This window comes from Nelumbo lutea, chromosome 3, assembly GCF_056320005.1.
Source record: "Nelumbo lutea isolate HS-2025 chromosome 3, American lotus-T2T, whole genome shotgun sequence".
NCBI lineage: Eukaryota > Viridiplantae > Streptophyta > Magnoliopsida > Proteales > Nelumbonaceae > Nelumbo > Nelumbo lutea.
Genome location: NC_142686.1, coordinates 56,386,040 through 56,403,553, shown reverse-complemented (window position 1 = coordinate 56,403,553; position 17,514 = coordinate 56,386,040). Strand labels below are relative to the sequence as shown.

At 40.5% G+C, this 17,514-nt stretch overlaps 1 protein-coding gene and 1 non-coding gene across 3 annotated transcripts; one reads left to right on the top strand and one right to left on the bottom strand.

Moving 5' to 3' along the window:
• The first annotated feature begins 6,644 nt into the window (after positions 1-6,644).
• LOC148865106 (uncharacterized) lies at positions 6,645-12,823 on the top strand. 2 transcript variants are annotated; one of them, XM_088975960.1, is made up of 2 exons: positions 6,645-7,071; positions 10,713-12,823. In XM_088975960.1, exon 2 carries the CDS (start codon positions 10,810-10,812, stop codon positions 11,998-12,000), a length of 1,191 nt encoding a protein of 396 aa, XP_088832086.1. In that variant the 5' UTR covers positions 6,645-7,071; positions 10,713-10,809; the 3' UTR covers positions 12,001-12,823. The 2 variants fall into 2 exon arrangements, with proteins under 2 accessions (XP_088832086.1, XP_088832085.1); XM_088975959.1 differs by having other exon boundaries at positions 9,944-12,823.
• Positions 11,188-11,294, bottom strand: LOC148865107 (small nucleolar RNA R71). Its single transcript, XR_016112131.1, has one exon. It is a non-coding gene; the product is annotated as a small nucleolar RNA R71 (small nucleolar RNA).
• Positions 12,824-17,514: the final 4,691 nt, after the last annotated feature.

The window sequence follows — 17,514 nt, the reverse complement described above, 5'->3', positions numbered from 1 at the left end:
AAGTGACCGAGCTGATATTTTTTGCATAAAGGAGATTAGAGCGCCTGGATTGTCTTTATCCGGTGAGTGTAATTCGATGCTTAAGTCAGAGAGTGTTTTTAGATTTCTGAGAGGATGAGAGAGCTTAAGAGTATATAATCAATGGTCAGAGCCTTCTTGAAATGGGTCTCACCTTCTTGTGGAGTCGTTTCCGCTTAGTTGGGCACATTAAAATGTCGGTTATAGGATTTGTGCAGGGGTTATGGTTTGCCCGAATAACTATGAAGCGTGCAATGTGGTAGGCCAGTCTAACGGTCGAGGTATTAACGTTCCGGAGATTTCGGGCTGATAACATATTATCAGTCCAAGTCAACGGGTTCTCCTCGCAAATCGTTGTGGGTCCCTATAGCTCGACCGATTTCTAAGACTGGTTGTCGCGAGTTAGGGAACATGTCAATTCGGCTTGGCCGAGGTGGAGGTCGGCCTAGGTGAGGTGTTTCAGGATAACTTGCCAAGCTAGTTTGCTTATTCAATGCTGAGGTGTTACTTGATGGCCACGTGTCGTGAGGCGATTTGGAAGACCAACACTTGTGAACTCTACTTCTTGGTAAAAATCAAAAATTGATCGATTTGAAAAGTAAAAGTCTCTTTTTGGATCTTTCCGATAAACCCATTTGTCTAAATCAAAACAGAGCAAAGGCACACTGACCTGAACTAAAATTGGAACTGTATATTCCCGGCAATGCAGTCAAGTTTCCAATTGTTTTCAAATGCTCACAAAATGTAGGTTATAGGATTTGTGCAGGGGTTATGGTTTGCCCGAGTAACTATGAAGCGTGCAATGTGGTAGGCCAGTCTAACGGTCGAGGATTTAACGTTCCGGAGATTTCGGGCTGGTAACATTTTATCAGTCCAAGTCAACGGGTTCTCCTCGCAAATCGTTGTGGGTCCCTATAGCTCGACCGATTTCTAAGACTGGTTGTCGCGAGTTAGGGAACATGTCAATTCGGCTTGGCCGAGGTGGAGGTCGGACTAGGTGAGGTGTTTCAGGATAACTTGCCAAGCTAGTTTGCTTATTCAATGCTGAGGTGTTACTTGATGGCCACGTGTCGTGAGGCGATTTGGAAGACAAACACTTGTGAACTCTACTTCTTGGTAAAAATCAAATATTGATCGATTTGAAAAGTAAAAGTCTCTTTTTGGATCTTTCCGATAAACCCATTTGTCTAAATCAAAACAGAGCCAAGGCACACTGACCTGAACTAAAATTGGAACTGTATATTCCCGGCAATGCAGTCAAGTTTCCAATTGTTTTCAAATGCTCACAAAATGTCGGTTATAGGATTTGTGCAGGGGTTATGGTTTGCCCGAGTAACTATGAAGCGTGCAATGTGGTAGGCCAGTCTAACGGTCGAGGTATTAACGTTCCGGAGATTTCGGGCTGGTAACATATTATCAGTCCAAGTCAACGGGTTCTCCTCGCAAATCGTTGTGGGTCCCTATAGCTAGACCGATTTCTAAGACTGGTTGTCGCGAGTTAGGGAACATGTCAATTCGGCTTGGCCGAGGTGGAGGTCGGCCTACGTGAGGTGTTTCAGGATAACTTGCCAAGCTAGTTTGCTTATTCAATGCTGAGGTGTTACTTGATGGCCACGTGTCGTGAGGCGATTTGGAAGACAAACACTTGTGAACTCTACTTCTTGGTAAAAATCAAATATTGATCGATTTGAAAAGTAAAAGTCTCTTTTTGGATCTTTCCGATAAACCCATTTGTCTAAATCAAAACAGAGCCAAGGCACACTGACCTGAACTAAAATTGGAACTGTATATTCCCGGCAATGCAATCAAGTTTCCAATTGTTTTCAAATGCTCACAAAATGTCGGTTATAGGATTTGTGCAGGGGTTATGGTTTGCCCGAGTAACTATAAAGCGTGCAATGTGGTAGTCCAGTCTAACGGTCGAGGTATTAACGTTCCGGAGATTTCGGGCTGGTAACATTTTATCAGTCCAAGTCAACGGGTTCTCCTCGCAAATCGTTGTGGGTCTCTATAGCTCGACCGATTTCTAAGACTCGTTGTCGCGAGTTAGGGAACATGTCAATTCGGCTTGGCCGAGGTGGAGGTCGGCCAAGGTGAGGTGTTTCAGGATAATTTGCCAAGCTAGTTTGCTTACTCAATGCTGAGGTGTTACTTGATGGCCACGTGTCGTGAGGCGATTTGGAAGACCAACACTTGTTAACTCTACTTCTTGGTAAAAATCAAATATTGATCGATTTGAAAAGTAAAAGTCTCTTTTTGGATCTTTCCGATAAACCCATTTGTCTAAATCAAAACAGAGCCAAGGCACACTGACCTGAACTAAAATTGGAACTGTATATTCCCGGCAATGCAGTCAAGTTTCCAATTGTTTTCAAATGCTCACAAAATGTCGGTTATAGGATTTGTGCAGGGGTTATGGTTTTCCCGAATAACTATGAAGCGTGCAAAGTGGTAGGCCACTCTAACGGTCGAGGTATTAACGTTCCGGAGATTTCGGGCTGGTAACATATTATCAGTCCAAGTCAACGGGTTCTCCTCGCAAATCGTTGTGGGTCCCTATAGCTCGACCGATTTCTAAGACTCGTTGTCGCGAGTTAGGGAACATGTCAATTCGGCTTTGCCGAGGTGGAGGTCGGCCTAGGTGAGGTGTTTCAGGATAACTTGCCAAGCTAGTTTGCTTACTCAATGCTGAGGTGTTACTTGATGGCCACGTGTCGTGAGGCGATTTGGAAGACCAACACTTGTGAACTCTACTTCTTGGTAAAAATAAAATATTGATCGATTTGAAAAGTAAAAGTCTCTTTTTGGATCTTTCCGATAAACCCATTTGTCTAAATCAAAACAGAGCCAAGGCACACTGACCTGAACTAAAATTGGAACTGTATATTCCCGGCAATGCAGTCAAGTTTCCAATTGTTTTCAAATGCCCACAAAATGTCTGTTATAGGATTTGTGCAGGGGTTATGGTTTGCCCGAATAACTATGAAGCGTGCAAAGTCGTAGGCCAGTCTAACGGTCGAGGTATTAACGTTCCGGAGATTTCGGGCTGGTAACATATTATCAGTCCAAGTCAACGGGTTCTCCTCGCAAATCGTTGTGGGTCCCTATAGCTCGACCGATTTCTAAGACTAGTTGTCGCGAGTTAGGGAACATGTCAATTCGGCTTGGCCGAGGTGGAGGTCGGCCAAGGTGAGGTGTTTCAGGATAACTTGCCAAGCTAGTTTGCTTACTCAATGCTGAGGTGTTACTTCATGGCCACGTGTCGTGAGGCGATTTGGAAGACAAACACTTGTGAACTCTACATCTAGGTAAAAATCAAATATTGATCGATTTGAAAAGTAAAAGTCTCTTTTTGGATCTTTCCGAAAAACCCATTTGTCTAAATGAAAACAGAGCCAAGGCACACTGACCTGAACTAAAATTGGAACTGTATATTCCCGGCAATGCAGTCAAGTTTCCAATTGTTTTCAAATGCTCACAAAATGTCGGTTATACGATTTGTGCAGGGGTTATGGTTTGCCCGAATAACTATGAAGCGTGCAAAGTGGTAGGCCAGTCTAACGGTCGAGGTATTAACGTTCCGGAGATTTCGGGCTGGTAACATATTATCAGTCCAAGTCAACGGGTTCTCCTCGCAAATCGTTGTGGGTCCCTATAGCTCGACCGATTTCTAAGACTGGTTGTCGCGAGTTAGGGAACATGTCAATTCGGCTTGTCCGAGGTGGAGGTCGGCCAAGGTGAGGTGTTTCAGGATAACTTGCCAAGCTAGTTTGCTTACTCAATGCTGAGGTGTTACTTGATGGCCACGTGTCGTGAGGCGATTCGGAAGACCAACACTTGTGAACTCTACTTCTTGGTAAAAATTAAATATTGATCGATTTGATAAGTAAAAGTCTCTTTTTGGATCTTTCCGATAAACCCATTTGTCTAAATCAAAACAGCGCCAAGGCACACTGACCTGAACTAAAATTGGAACTTTATATTCCCGGCAATGCAGTCAAATTTCCAATTGTTTTCAAATGCTCACAAAATGTCGGTTATAGGATTTGTGCAGGGGTTATGGTTTGCCCAAATAACTATGAAGCGTGCAATGTGGTAGGCCAGTCTAACGGTCGAGGTATTAACGTTCCGGAGATTTCGGGCTGGTAACATATTATCAGTCCAAGTCAACGGGTTCTCCTCGCAAATCGTTGTGGGTCCCTATAGCTCGACCGATTTCTAAGACTGGTTGTTGCGAGTTAGGGAACATGTCAATTCGGCTTGGCCGAGGTAGCGGTCGGCCTAGGTGAGGTGTTTCAGGATAACTTGCCAAGCTAGTTTGCTTACTCAATGCTGAGGTGTTACTTGATGGCCACGTGTCGTAAGGCGATTTGGAAGACCAACACTTGTGAACTCTACTTCTTGGTAAAAATCAAATACTGATCGATTTGAAAAGTAAAAGTCTCTTTTTGGATCTTTCCGATAAACCCATTTGTCTAAATAAAAACAGAGCCAAGGCACACTGACCTGAACTAAAATTGGAACTGTATATTCCCGGCAATGCAGTCAAGTTTCCAATTGTTTTCAAATGCTCACAAAATGTCGGTTATAGGATTTGTGCAGGGGTTATGGTTTGCCCGAATAACTATGAAGCGTGCAATGTGGTAGGCCAGTCTAACGGTCGAGGTATTAACGTTCCGGAGATTTTGGGCTGGTAACATTTTATCAGTCCAAATCAACGCGTTCTCCTCGCAAATCGTTGTGGGTCCCTATAGCTCGACCGATTTCTAAGACTGGTTGTCGCGAGTTAGGGAACATGTCAATTCGGCTTGGCCAAGGTGGAGGTCGGCCTAGGTGAGGTGTTTCAGGATAACTTGCCAAGCTAGTTTGCTTAGTCAATGCTGAGGTGTTACTTGATGGCCACGTGTTGTGAGGCGATTTGGAAGACAAACACTTGTGAACTCTACTTCTTGGTAAAAATCAAATATTGATCGATTTGAAAAGTAAAAGTCTCTTTTTGGATCTTTCCGATAAACCCATTTGTCTAAATCAAAACAGAGCCAAGGCACACTGACCTGAACTAAAATTGGAACTGTATATTCCCGGCAATGCAGTCAAGTTTCCAATTGTTTTCAAATGCTCACAAAATGTCGGTTATAGGATTTGTGCAGGGGTTATGGTTTGCCCGAGTAACTATGAAGTGTGCAATGTGGTAGGCCAGTCTAACGGTCGAGGTATTAACGTTCCGGAGATTTCGGGCTGGGAACATATTATCAGTCCAAGTCAACGATTTCTCCTCGCAAATCGTTGTGGGTCCCTATAGCTCGACCGATTTCTAAGACTGGTTGTCGCGAGTTAGGAAACATGTCAATTCGGCTTGGCCGAGGTGGAGGTTGGCCAAGGTGAGGTGTTTCAGGATAACTTGCCAAGCTAGTTTGCTTACTCATTGCTGAGGTGTTACTTGATGGCCACGTGTCGTGAGGCGATTTGGAAGACCAACACTTGTGAACTCTACTTCTTGGTAAAAATCAAATATTGATCGATTTGAAAAGTAAAAGTCTATTTTTGGATCTTTCCGATAAACCCATTTGTCTAAATCAAAACAGAGCCAAGGCACACTGACCTGAACTAAAATTGGAACTGTATATTCCCGGCAATGCAGTCAAGTTTCCAATTGTTTTCAAATGCTCACAAAATGTCGGTTATAGGATTTGTGCAGGGGTTATGGTTTGCCCGAGTAACTATGAAGTGTGCAATGTGGTAGGCCAGTCTAACGGTCGAGGTATTAACGTTCCGGAGATTTTGGGCTGGGAACATATTATCAGTCCAAGTCAACGGGTTCTCCTCGCAAATCGTTGTGGGTCCCTATAGCTCGACCGATTTCTAAGACTGGTTGTCGCGAGTTAGGGAACATGTCAATTCGGCTTGGCCGAGGTGGAGGTCGGCCAAGGTGAGGTGTTTCAGGATAACTTGCCAAGCTAGTTTGCTTACTCAATGCTGAGGTGTTACTTGATGGCCACATGTCGTGAGGCGATTTGGAAGACCAACACTTGTGAACTCTACTTGTTGGTAAAAATCAAATATTGATCGATTTGAAAAGTAAAAGTCTCTTTTTGGATCTTTCCGAAAAACCCATTTGTCTAAATCAAAACAGAGCCAAGGCACACTGAGCTGAACTAAAATTGGAACTGTATATTCCCGGCAATGCAATCAAGTTTCCAATTGTTTTCAAATGCTCACAAAATGTCGGTTATAGGATTTGTGCAGGGGTTATGGTTTGCCCGAATAACTATGAAGCGTGCAATGTGGTAGGCCAGTCTAACGGTCGAGGTATTAACATTCCAGAGATTTCGGGCTGGTAACATATTATCAGTCCAAGTCAACGGGTTCTCTGATGAACTTACAATTTATCTATAATTTTTGAGGACTTTAGCATGGATTTTTATGCCGGTTTTATTAATTTTTGCCTTAATTTAGCTTAATGTTAAGAATAGGTTCAGGGATAATCAATCCAAGAGAATGAAGGAAAAAGGCAAGAAAAGAAGGTTCAAAAAGACCAATTTCAGTCCAGCCCGGTCGTGGAAGCAAGAGAGAGCACTTCGGCCCAAAAAGAGCAAGTGAATTCCTTGAGAAAACCCCAGAAAATAAAGCCTAGCTATGAGGAGAATTCGGCCCAGCAAGGAAGGCCCATTTTTAGCCCAAATAACAGCCTAGAGTGTAGCCCACATGAGCTCAAAAGCAAGCTAAGTTGTAGCCCAAATAGCAGCCCAAAGGGAGCTAGGGGCGGCAACTTCTAGGAGTTTCTTGAAGAGAAGGAGGGAGCACTCTAGAAGGTTCATGAGGGGTGTAATACACCCCATTCTAGAGGCTTCAAGAAGGGGCAAGAGCCCCTTGAAAAACTATATAAGGAGGCCTCTAGGAGGGGAGAAAGTGGTTCAATTGCTTGAGAGAAAGGCTCTCCCACTCTTAGAGGTTCAGCCACCTTGAGAGAAGAGAAGAGAAGAAGGCTAGGCGCAAGGAAGAAGAAGAAGAAGGGCTGAAGGAAGTTCAAGACAAGCAAGCTAGAAGAAGAAGGTGAGTTCGAATTGAGGGATTGTGATTCAAAGATTTTTTGTAATAAATCATTTGTAGTTTCATTCTCTTTTGATTTGAATTCAGTTTCTTAGTTATATGTTCTTTCTTCTTTCTCCTTGTTTCCATTCTTCCTTGATGTATTTCAGCTTGTAAAATTTCAGTTCAGCAATCTAATTCTTTTTGATTCATTCAAATGATCATGCATTGTACTTGAAGTTTCTTGAATAAGGGTGTGATTGCAGATCAATTCGGCCAACTAACCTTCAAAACTCAGATCTGAATTCTCAGATCTGAGATTGCAAGATCTGAATTGCTTGAAAGAGAATTCAGATCTGCAAATTTCAGATTGGGCGAATTAATCTACAGCTTGGAATTCCTAGAGTGCTTGAGAGAGACTCTAGGAATTCAGATCTACTATTCAAGAACTGAATTGAGTGCAAGGTTAGAGATAACTTGCACAATTCAGTTGGTGATCAATTCAGATTTGAATTGATGCCTTAGAAGTGTTTGAAGAAATGCATGCATGGGGATTAGATTCTTGCTAGAGATAGAAGAACCGTCACTCATGCATAGGATGAACATGCGCTTGAGAGAGGCTGTTCATGACCTTGGGGTTTCACCAAACCAAGGCTCAATCATGATTCATTCGAATGATCCAAATTGATAGATTGCTGAATTCTGAGATTGACATTTACTGCTTACTCTTCTAACCTGAATTGAAGGCAATTGGACCAATGATTTAGATAGATTTTAATTTAGGATTTCTTAGCTTTCATTAGAGTTTTGATTTATTTGTTGATCAGATAAGAAATGTTCAATTTAGTATTGGTAATTGTTTCCTAAATCCTCGTGGGAACGATACTTCACTCACTACTTTATTACTTGAACGGCTAGTGCACTTGCTAGTGTCACAATGAGCCACACATCAAGTTTTTGGCGCCGTTGCCGGGGATTTAGAGAAGCAATATTAGGAAACATTGAGCATTCTTAATCTGATCTCATTCAGCATTGCATTCATAGTTGGGTTAATTTGCTAACTTTTTCATTTCAGCTTGGACTGCAACTGATGTACTCATGTAGTTATGTTTCTTCTTTCTTAAGTAGATTACTCTTTTTTTCTGGTTTCAGTTTCATTTTAATAAAGGCATATTTGATTTCTATTCAATCTTGATGTTGTTCCCTTCAAAAAGAAAAAAAAAAAAAAAAATTTCACAAAAAACATGAGTGTTGCAGATCTGAGTTGCATTCGGCACTCAGATCAGCAGATTTCAGATCTGCAGCACTCAGCTGAAAAGAATTGCTTGTGTTTCAGAATTTTATTTCTTTTTCCATTACAAAAAAAAAATATATATATATATATATAAAATGAAAAGAAAAAAAAGGGAGATCTTTTGAACAACCAGAGGAGCAATTGAGAATTCGGATCAGAACTCAGATCTGAGTTCAGATCTGAATTCTGCTATTGCAGATCTGCAACAGTTCAGATCTGAGTTCCTCTGAACTCAGACCTGAACTGATGAAATTTTGAGGGGAATTAGGTGTCATCACCACCCCAATTCACCCTAGGGCACTTCTGCTATTTCCCAAAAAAAAAAAAAATCAATTTGGTAGCAATAACTGAAGGTAAGGCAATTGAGATTTCAGATCCGAACTCAGACTTGAGTTCAGACCTGAACTCTGCTATAGCAGAACTGCAATACTCAAAAAAAAAAAATCTGTTCTCAGCCCTTTATTATTCTTTTCTTTCGTTGCAAAAAGAAAAAAAATATATATTTAGATAGTGAAAAAAAAAAGAGAGAGAGAAAGAACCATGGAAACCAAGGATTCGGATCAGAACTCAGATCTGAGTTCAGATCTGAGTTCTGCTGTAGCAGATCTGCAACAGTTCAGATCTGAGTTCTCTTGAACTCAGACCTGAACTGATGTAAATTTAAAGGATAATTGGGGGTTATCGTCACCCCAATACACCCTACAAAAAATCTGCTATCTCCCAAAAACAATTGGATAGTCATGGTTGAAGAAATTCGGATCTGCAACCACCTAGATCTGAACTGGGGTTGTGAACAGAGCAGGATACAGGGCATACTTTGCTGTATTAAATAACTTGTACTCCGATCTATCTAAGCTGATTTGGTTGAAGAAAAGTATATTTAATCTGAGAATTTTTTTATGCCTCAAGAGATTTCATGAAAAGTGGCACTTCCACACCATTTTTCTATTAGAGTTCAGACCTATAGCAGGGCTACTATAGCAGACCTGCTACAGCAAGACTGAACCAGGGCAGGTTTTGAACAGGTTTGTATTACAATTAACATTACTAAATTGGCATTGTGAATTGTCCTAGGCAGATCTTTGAAATTTTTTTTTCAAGATAGATAGCTCTGATTTCAGCTGTGCATGAATAGAAAGTCTAACAGATCTGAATGGGTGTGTGCAGCCGTGTGTACTACATTCCAATAAGTGTATACTCCATCAAGGGCTACATTGATGGAGCCATGTTTCTTCTCTTGATACTTGATTGTTCCATCCTTAGTTTCAGTTTTAATGTAGCTTATGCAAATCAAATTTCTCTTCTTCTTTTGGTTCAAAAAAAAAAAAATACAAATAAATAAATAAATAAATCTCAAAATGAGTTCAGATCTGAATTGCATTCATCAATCAGACCTGCACTCATCCAAAAAGATTTTGGTTGCATTGCTGTATTTTGTTTTAGTTTTCTTCCTTTAAAAAAAAAAAAAAAAAAAAGAAGGAAAGAAAAGAAAAATAGAAAAAGAAAAGAAAAAGAAAATAAGATCCCAGCATCCACACCATGGTGAATACAGGTCTGATTTCAGATTATTTTTTTCTACTGATTGATTTCGGTTTTGTGCAGATCTGTATACAGCATGTTTCATTGCTAATATCAGTAGGTTATCCTACTGAATTGCTCAGTTTTAGTATGGCTACTCCATCTGGTGTTTGGTGATGCATAGCTCATCAAAACAGTGGGCTCAGATCTAATATTTAGTAGCCTTCCAATATGGAAATCAGACCTGAGCACAACTGTACTGTTATCAGCAGCTGCTATTATATTTATTGTTGTTCTTAGTGGCTTCTGAGATTTCAGAGCTGATCTCAATTTTGTGTAGAACTGATGTCTGAATTGCTATCAATCCTTTGTACATTGACTTCAGTTTAGTGTATTGACCTTCAGTAGCACAGAAGAGCCTTTTAATATGAAACTCAGACCTGAACACAATCACTGCTGATCCGCACTTGGCTGTCCTCAGTAGCTGCTAAGATTTCATAACTGTATATTACTGTTCTCAGTAGCTACTGAGATTTCAGCTCTCAGCAGTTTAGATCTGTGTAATTAAATCCCGTCCCTGATTTCAGCAATATAAAGAAGAGGAATTTGTAAACTGTTGTTCTACTCAGAGATTACTGAATTCAGACCTGTTTGTAAATTGCTACTGAATTCTGTATATTGAATAAAATGTTGATATGCTTTTAGTTAGCTGCATTTATTTATTTTAGGATGTAGGTTTGTATATTCCAATACTTCACTTTACATTTTCAGTTGTAATAGGATTAGTTATTTATTTTCTTTTGTGAATATTGGCCTTTTTATTGCTTTGACCTTTACAGTTTATGACAAGCAGACCTGAACTGGAAGAGATCCTTTACGACCCGGAGATTGAACGGACTCTCCGTGTCCGTTTGAGAGCTGCTAAGCAAGTCAGACAAGAAGCACAAGAAATGGCTGAACAAAGAACTATGATGGATTATGCCAAGCCTACCCTCACCGGGACTGTCTCCAGCATTATCAGGCCAACTATTGCTGCCAATAACTTCGAAATTAAACCGGCCATAATCCAAATGATACACAATATGGTTCAGTTTTGTGGTATGGCCCATGAGGATCCGAATGCCCATATTGCTAACTTCTTGGAAATCTGTGACACCTTCAAACACAATGGGGTAAGTGATGATGCCATCCGGCTGAGGTTATTCCCATTTTCTTTGAAGGATAAAGCCAAAGCTTGGTTGAACTCATTACCGGCAGGATCTATAGCCACATGGGACGAAATGGCCAGCCGTTTTCTCTCTAAATATTTTCCCCCTTCTAAAACTGCTAAAATGAGGAATGACATCACTACTTTTTTCCAGCAAGAGGGGGAATCTCTCTATGAGTCCTGGGAACGTTACAAGGAGCTACTAAGGAGGGTTCCTCACCATGGCCTTCCGATTTGGCTGCAGGTGCAAACATTTTATAATGGTCTGACCGATTCAAACAAGACCATCTTAGATGCAGCAGCTGGGGGCTCCATAAACAATAAGACTCCCGAGGTTGCCCATGCACTCATCGAGGAGATGGCAGCCAATAACTACCAATGGCATTCAGAAAGGACACCAGTTAGAAAGCAGCATGGCCTTCATAATGTGGATACATACACAGCTCTCTCTGCACAAATAGGAGCACTTAGCAAAAAATTTGATGAGATGCAGATGGCAGCTATGCATATACAGTATGATAAGTGTGGGGGAGGCCATGATAGCACTAAATTCCAAGTTGGCAGTCAGACTTTTCAGTCCACAGAACAAGTAGACTTTGTTGGCAACTTTACAAGACAGCCAGGAAATCAGTACCATCATGCCCATAACCCCGGATGGAGAGGCCACCTGAATCAGCATGCACCTAAGCCTTTCCACCAAAACTTCTATCAGCCGGAACCGAAATCTAACTTGGAGGAGCTGATGACCAAGTTCATAGCTAGTGTGGAAAATAGATTTCAGAAAAACGAAACATCGATAAGGAACTTGGAAACTCAGGTTGGGCAGCTGGCACAGATGATTTCAGAAAGGGCTCCGGGTACCTTACCTAGTAACACCATGGTAAACCCAAGGGAACAAGAGGCTGTTGGGAGAATTCCCAATTCAGATACTTAGTCATAAACTGTCTTACTTGCTTTTTGTTTTTATTTTTCATAGCATTTAAGTTTAGTTATTTTTTCTTAGAATTTAATTGAATAAAGATACTGATCTCCTCTTCTAGTTTGCAAGTGATTTCTAGCAGAAGAAGTTTTCCACCGACAACATATTGCAGAATTTAAGAATGATCTTCAGGGAAGTCCTCTAAATACCTCCTATTACTTGATGATGCTCTTGCTAGTTTTATTGTTACTGCCTAACACTACGAACATTGAGGACAATGTTCATCTTAAGTGTGGGGGAGTGAGCCCGAGGCTAGGGTATGGGGGCTGAAACCATGCACCCCAACACACATATGCAGGCAATGACATAACCAAAAAAAAAAAAAAAAAAAAAAAAAAAAAAAGACTGGAACCCCTCAAGTTCATTACTATTTATTTGATGATTTTTTAAGAAGGAATTCAATGAGTTGAGGGAGACTGATGTACTTGTTAAGTTTTTATTCTTGTGAATGACCCAATTTGATTTATGCAGGAGAAAAGGGGAGCTGAATATGCCTTTCAGCATGACTAGCCCTAACTTCCTTCATGTGTATGGAAGCCCTTGATTTCATTGTTAATGGTCAAGAGAGCTAGTGCACATCTGAAGTGCTAATTCTTGAGGTTCAATAATTGCAAAGAAGGACAAAAGCCCAAATTGACTCCGCTATTCTGAGCTGAATAGTAAAACTAGCAGCTTAGAACATGAGTCCTATTTACCTACCTCAAACAAGTGACCAGTGTGAGATGGAGCATAAGATGCACTCACACCAAAAAAAAAAAAAAAAAAAAAAAAAAAAAAAAAAAAAGAGAGAGAAAAGTGTGAGATGGAGCATAAAATGCACTCACACCGAAAAAAAAAAAAAAAAAAAAAAAAAAAAAAAAAAAAGGTGAGATGGAGCATAAAATGCACTCACCCTTAGAAATAAGTAATTGTGGTGACAACCGAGGTTCAAAGGGGCACTCTAAAGTTGAACTCTCATTGAGATTTAGTTACAGATGTGAAATTTAGTGAAATTTGATTATTAACCTTGACAATTAAGGAGCTGATTTATATATGAATTAGGAGTGAAGGCTAGACTATGATGAAATTCATATTCTCCTTTCCTCGGATCTGATACATATCATAAATGGTAATTTACAAGAATAAGAGTTGAGCACTTACAAAAGTTCCCCGACTACTCAATGCATTTCTATCTAAAAAATTTCACCAGGTAAATGGTGAGAACAGAAGGGGGGAATGTTAAGTTTATGGCTGATGTCTTTGCTTGAGGACAAGCAAAAGCTTAAGTGTGGGGGTATTTGATGAACTTACAATTTAACTATAATTTTTGAGGACTTTAGCATGGATTTTTATGCCGGTTTTATTAATTTTTGCCTTAATTTAGCTTAATGCTAAGAATAGGTTCAGGGATAATCAATCCAAGAGAAGGAAGGAAAAAGGCAAGAAAAGAAGGTTCAAAAAGACCAATTTCAGTCCAGCCCGGTCGTGGAAGCAAGAGAGAGCACTTCGGCCCAAAAAGAGCAAGTGAATTCCTTGAGAAAACCCCAGAAAATAAAGCCTAGCTATGAGGAGAATTCGGCCCAGCAAGGAAGGCCCATTTTTAGCCCAAATAACAGCCTAGAGTGTAGCCCACATGAGCTCAAAAGCAAGCTAAGTTGTAGCCCAAATAGCAGCCCAAAGGGAGCTAGGGGCGGCAACTTCTAGGAGTTTCTTGAAAAGAAGGAGGGAGCACTCTAGAAGGTTCATGAGGGGTGTAATACACCCCATTCTAGAGGCTTCAAGAAGGGGCAAGAGCCCCTTGAAAAACTATATAAGGAGGCCTCTAGGAGGGGAGAAAGTGGTTCAATTGCTTGAGAGAAAGGCTCTCCCACTCTTAGAGGTTCAGCCACCTTGAGAGAAGAGAAGAGAAGAAGGCTAGGCGCAAGGAAGAAGAAGAAGAAGGGCTGAAGGAAGTTCAAGACAAGCAAGCTAGAAGAAAAAGGTGAGTTCGAATTGAGGGATTGTGATTCAAAGATTTTTTGTAATAAATCATTTGTAGTTTCATTCTCTTTTGATTTGAATTCAGTTTCTTAGTTATATGTTCTTTCTTCTTTCTCCTTGTTTCCATTCTTCCTTGATGTATTTCAGCTTGTAAAATTTCAGTTCAGCAATCAAATTCTTTTTGATTCATTCAAATGATCATGCATTGTACTTGAAGTTTCTTGAATAAGGGTGTGATTGCAGATCAATTCGGCCAACTAACCTTCAAAACTCAGATCTGAATTCTCAGATCTGAGATTGCAAGATCTGAATTGCTTGAAAGAGAATTCAGATCTGCAAATTTCAGATTGGGCGAATTAATCTACAGCTTGGAATTCCTAGAGTGCTTGAGAGAGACTCTAGGAATTCAGATCTACTATTCAAGAACTGAATTGAGTGCAAGGTTAGAGATAACTTGCACAATTCAGTTGGTGATCAATTCAGATTTGAATTGATGCCTTAGAAGTGTTTGAAGAAATGCATGCATGGGGATTAGATTCTTGCTAGAGATAGAAGAACCGTCACTCATGCATAGGATGAACATGCGCTTGAGAGAGGCTGTTCATGACCTTGGGGTTTCACCAAACCAAGGCTCAATCATGATTCATTCGAATGATCCAAATTGATAGATTGCTGAATTCTGAGATTGACATTTACTGCTTACTCTTCTAACCTGAATTGAAGGCAATTGGACCAATGATTTAGATAGATTTTAATTTAGGATTTCTTAGCTTTCATTAGAGTTTTGATTTATTTGTTGATCAGATAAGAAATGTTCAATTTAGTATTGGTAATTGTTTCCTAAATCCTCGTGGGAACGATACTTCACTCACTACTTTATTACTTGAACGGCTAGTGCACTTGCTAGTGTCACAATGAGCCACACATCAAAATCCTATAACCGACATTTTGTGAGCATTTGAAAACAATTGGAAACTTGACTGCATTGCCGGGAATATACAGTTCCAATTTTAGTTCAGGTCAGTGTGCCTTGGCTCTGTTTTGATTTAGACAAATGGGTTTATCGGAAAGATCCAAAAAGAGAATTTTACTTTTCAAATCGATCATTATTTGATTTTTACCAAGAAGTAGAGTTCACAAGTGTTGGTCTTCCAAATCGCCTCACGACACGTGGCCATCAAGTAACACCTCAGCTTTGAGTATGCAAACTAACTTGGCAAGTTATCCTGAAACACCTCACCTAGGCCGACCTCCACCTCGGCCAAGCCGAATTGACATGTTCCCTAACTCGCGACAACCAGTCTTAGAAATCGGTCGAGCTATAGGGACCCACAACGATTTGCGAGGAGAACCCGTTGACTTGGACTGATAATATGTTATCAGCCCGAAATCTCCGGAACGTTAATACCTCGACCGTTAGACTGGCCTACCACATTGCACGCTTCATAGTTATTCGGGCAAACCATAACCCCTGCACAAATCCTATAACCGACATTTTAATGTGCCCAACTAAGCGGAAACGACTCCACAAGAAGGTGAGACCCATTGCAAGAAGGCTCTGACCATTGATTATATACTCTTAAGCTCTCTCATCCTCTCAGAAATCTAAAAACACTCTCTGACTTAAGCATCGAATTACACTCACCGGATAAAGACAATCCAGGCGCTCTAATCTCCTTTATGCAGAAAATATCAGCTCGGTCACTTCTAGCTCAGCCTAACACAGCTTAGCTCAGACAAGGAATCATCTGAATCAACATCCGAGTTATCATACACGAGGGAGCAACCAGGTCGAGTGACATCAACAAGTAAATAGCGTTCATCAAATTTGGCGATTTCAACACAAACACCCAAACCAAATTCTAACCAATTCACAAGTTACAACTTCAACAAAAGAAGAACCTTCGTGAGTTTCAGAAGTCTTCTGTGGTAGATTGAAATTGATCAGTGACTCGAATTGCAATCAAAATGAATCATTACTTGTGTTGACTGTAAAATGAAATTCTTAGAAACCCACTTAGTCCTGCTATTGGATTTCGTTCTCCTTTCTCTTGCATTTTCTCTCTCCAAAAGCAGAGTTCAGTTGTTGAAGAAGAGAGTTCAATCGTCCACTTGTTGGAGATTCTAATACTTATGATCTTGATTTCTTCCAAAAAAATCAGAGGAATCGACGATTAAATCCCTTACCATCTAAGAAATCAGAGGAAATTGACGTAGAAACCACCTGTGTAGCAAGTAGCCATTGTAGTTGCTTTTCTGTTGGAGCTCTTCAAGGTGGTCTTCAAAGTGTACAAATGATAAGGCTTGTTTACATTGATAAGAAGGAGTGTAAAAGTTTACTTCGATATTATATTGAGGGAAATTCTGACATACCCACAAATTTAAATTGATTTTGGCAACATGTTTAAACCATAAACAAACAGCGGGAAAAGTAGACCAGAGTAAATATTTACATTGAATCGGTGTTTACATCATAAACAAACGCAGCCGAAATAACCAAAATAGAGGACAGATTTATGTTTATCTGCCTCCATTTTTTATTAGCTCCATGTGGAAACCTAAGGGAAATTTTGCAAATCGCCGAATTGACATGTTCCCTAACTCGCAACAACCAGTCTTAGAAATCGGTCGAGCTATAGGGACCCACAACGATTTGCGAGGAGAACCCATTGACTTGGACTGATAATATGTTACCAGCCCGAAATCTCCGGAACGTTAATACCTCGACCGTTAGACTGGCCTACCACATTGCACGCTTCATAGTTACTCGGGCAAACCATAACCCCTGCACAAATCCTATAACCGACATTTTGTGAGCATTTGAAAACAATTAGAAACTTGACTGCATTGCCGGGAATATACAGTTCCAATTTTAGTTCAGGTCAGTGTGCCTTGGCTCTGTTTTGATTTAGACAAATGAGTTTATCGGAAAGATCCAAAAAGAGACTTTTACTTTTCAAATTGATCAATATTTGATTTTTACCAAGAAGTAGAGTTCACAAGTGTTTGTCTTCCAAATCGCCTCACGACACGTGGCCATCAAGTAACACCTCAGCATTGAATAAGAAAACTAGCTTGGCAAGTTATCCTGAAACACCTCACCTAGGCCGACCTCCACCTCGGCCAAGCCGAATTGACATGTTCCCTAACTCGCGACAACCAGTCTTAGAAATCGGTCGAGCTCTAGGTACCCACAACGATTTGCGAGGATAACCCGTTGACTTGGACTGATAAAATGTTACCAGCCTGAAATCTCCGGAACGTTAATACCTCGACCGTTAGACTGGCCTACCACATTGCACGCTCCATAGTTATTCGGGCAAACCATAACCCCTGCACAAATCCTATAACCGACATTTTGTGAGCATTTGAAAACAATTGGAAACTTGACTGCATTGCCGGGAATATACAGTTCCAATTTTAGTTCAGGTCAGTGTACCTTGGCTCTGTTTTGATTTAGACAAATGAGTTTATCGGAAAGATCCAAAAAGAGACTTTTACTTTTCAAAT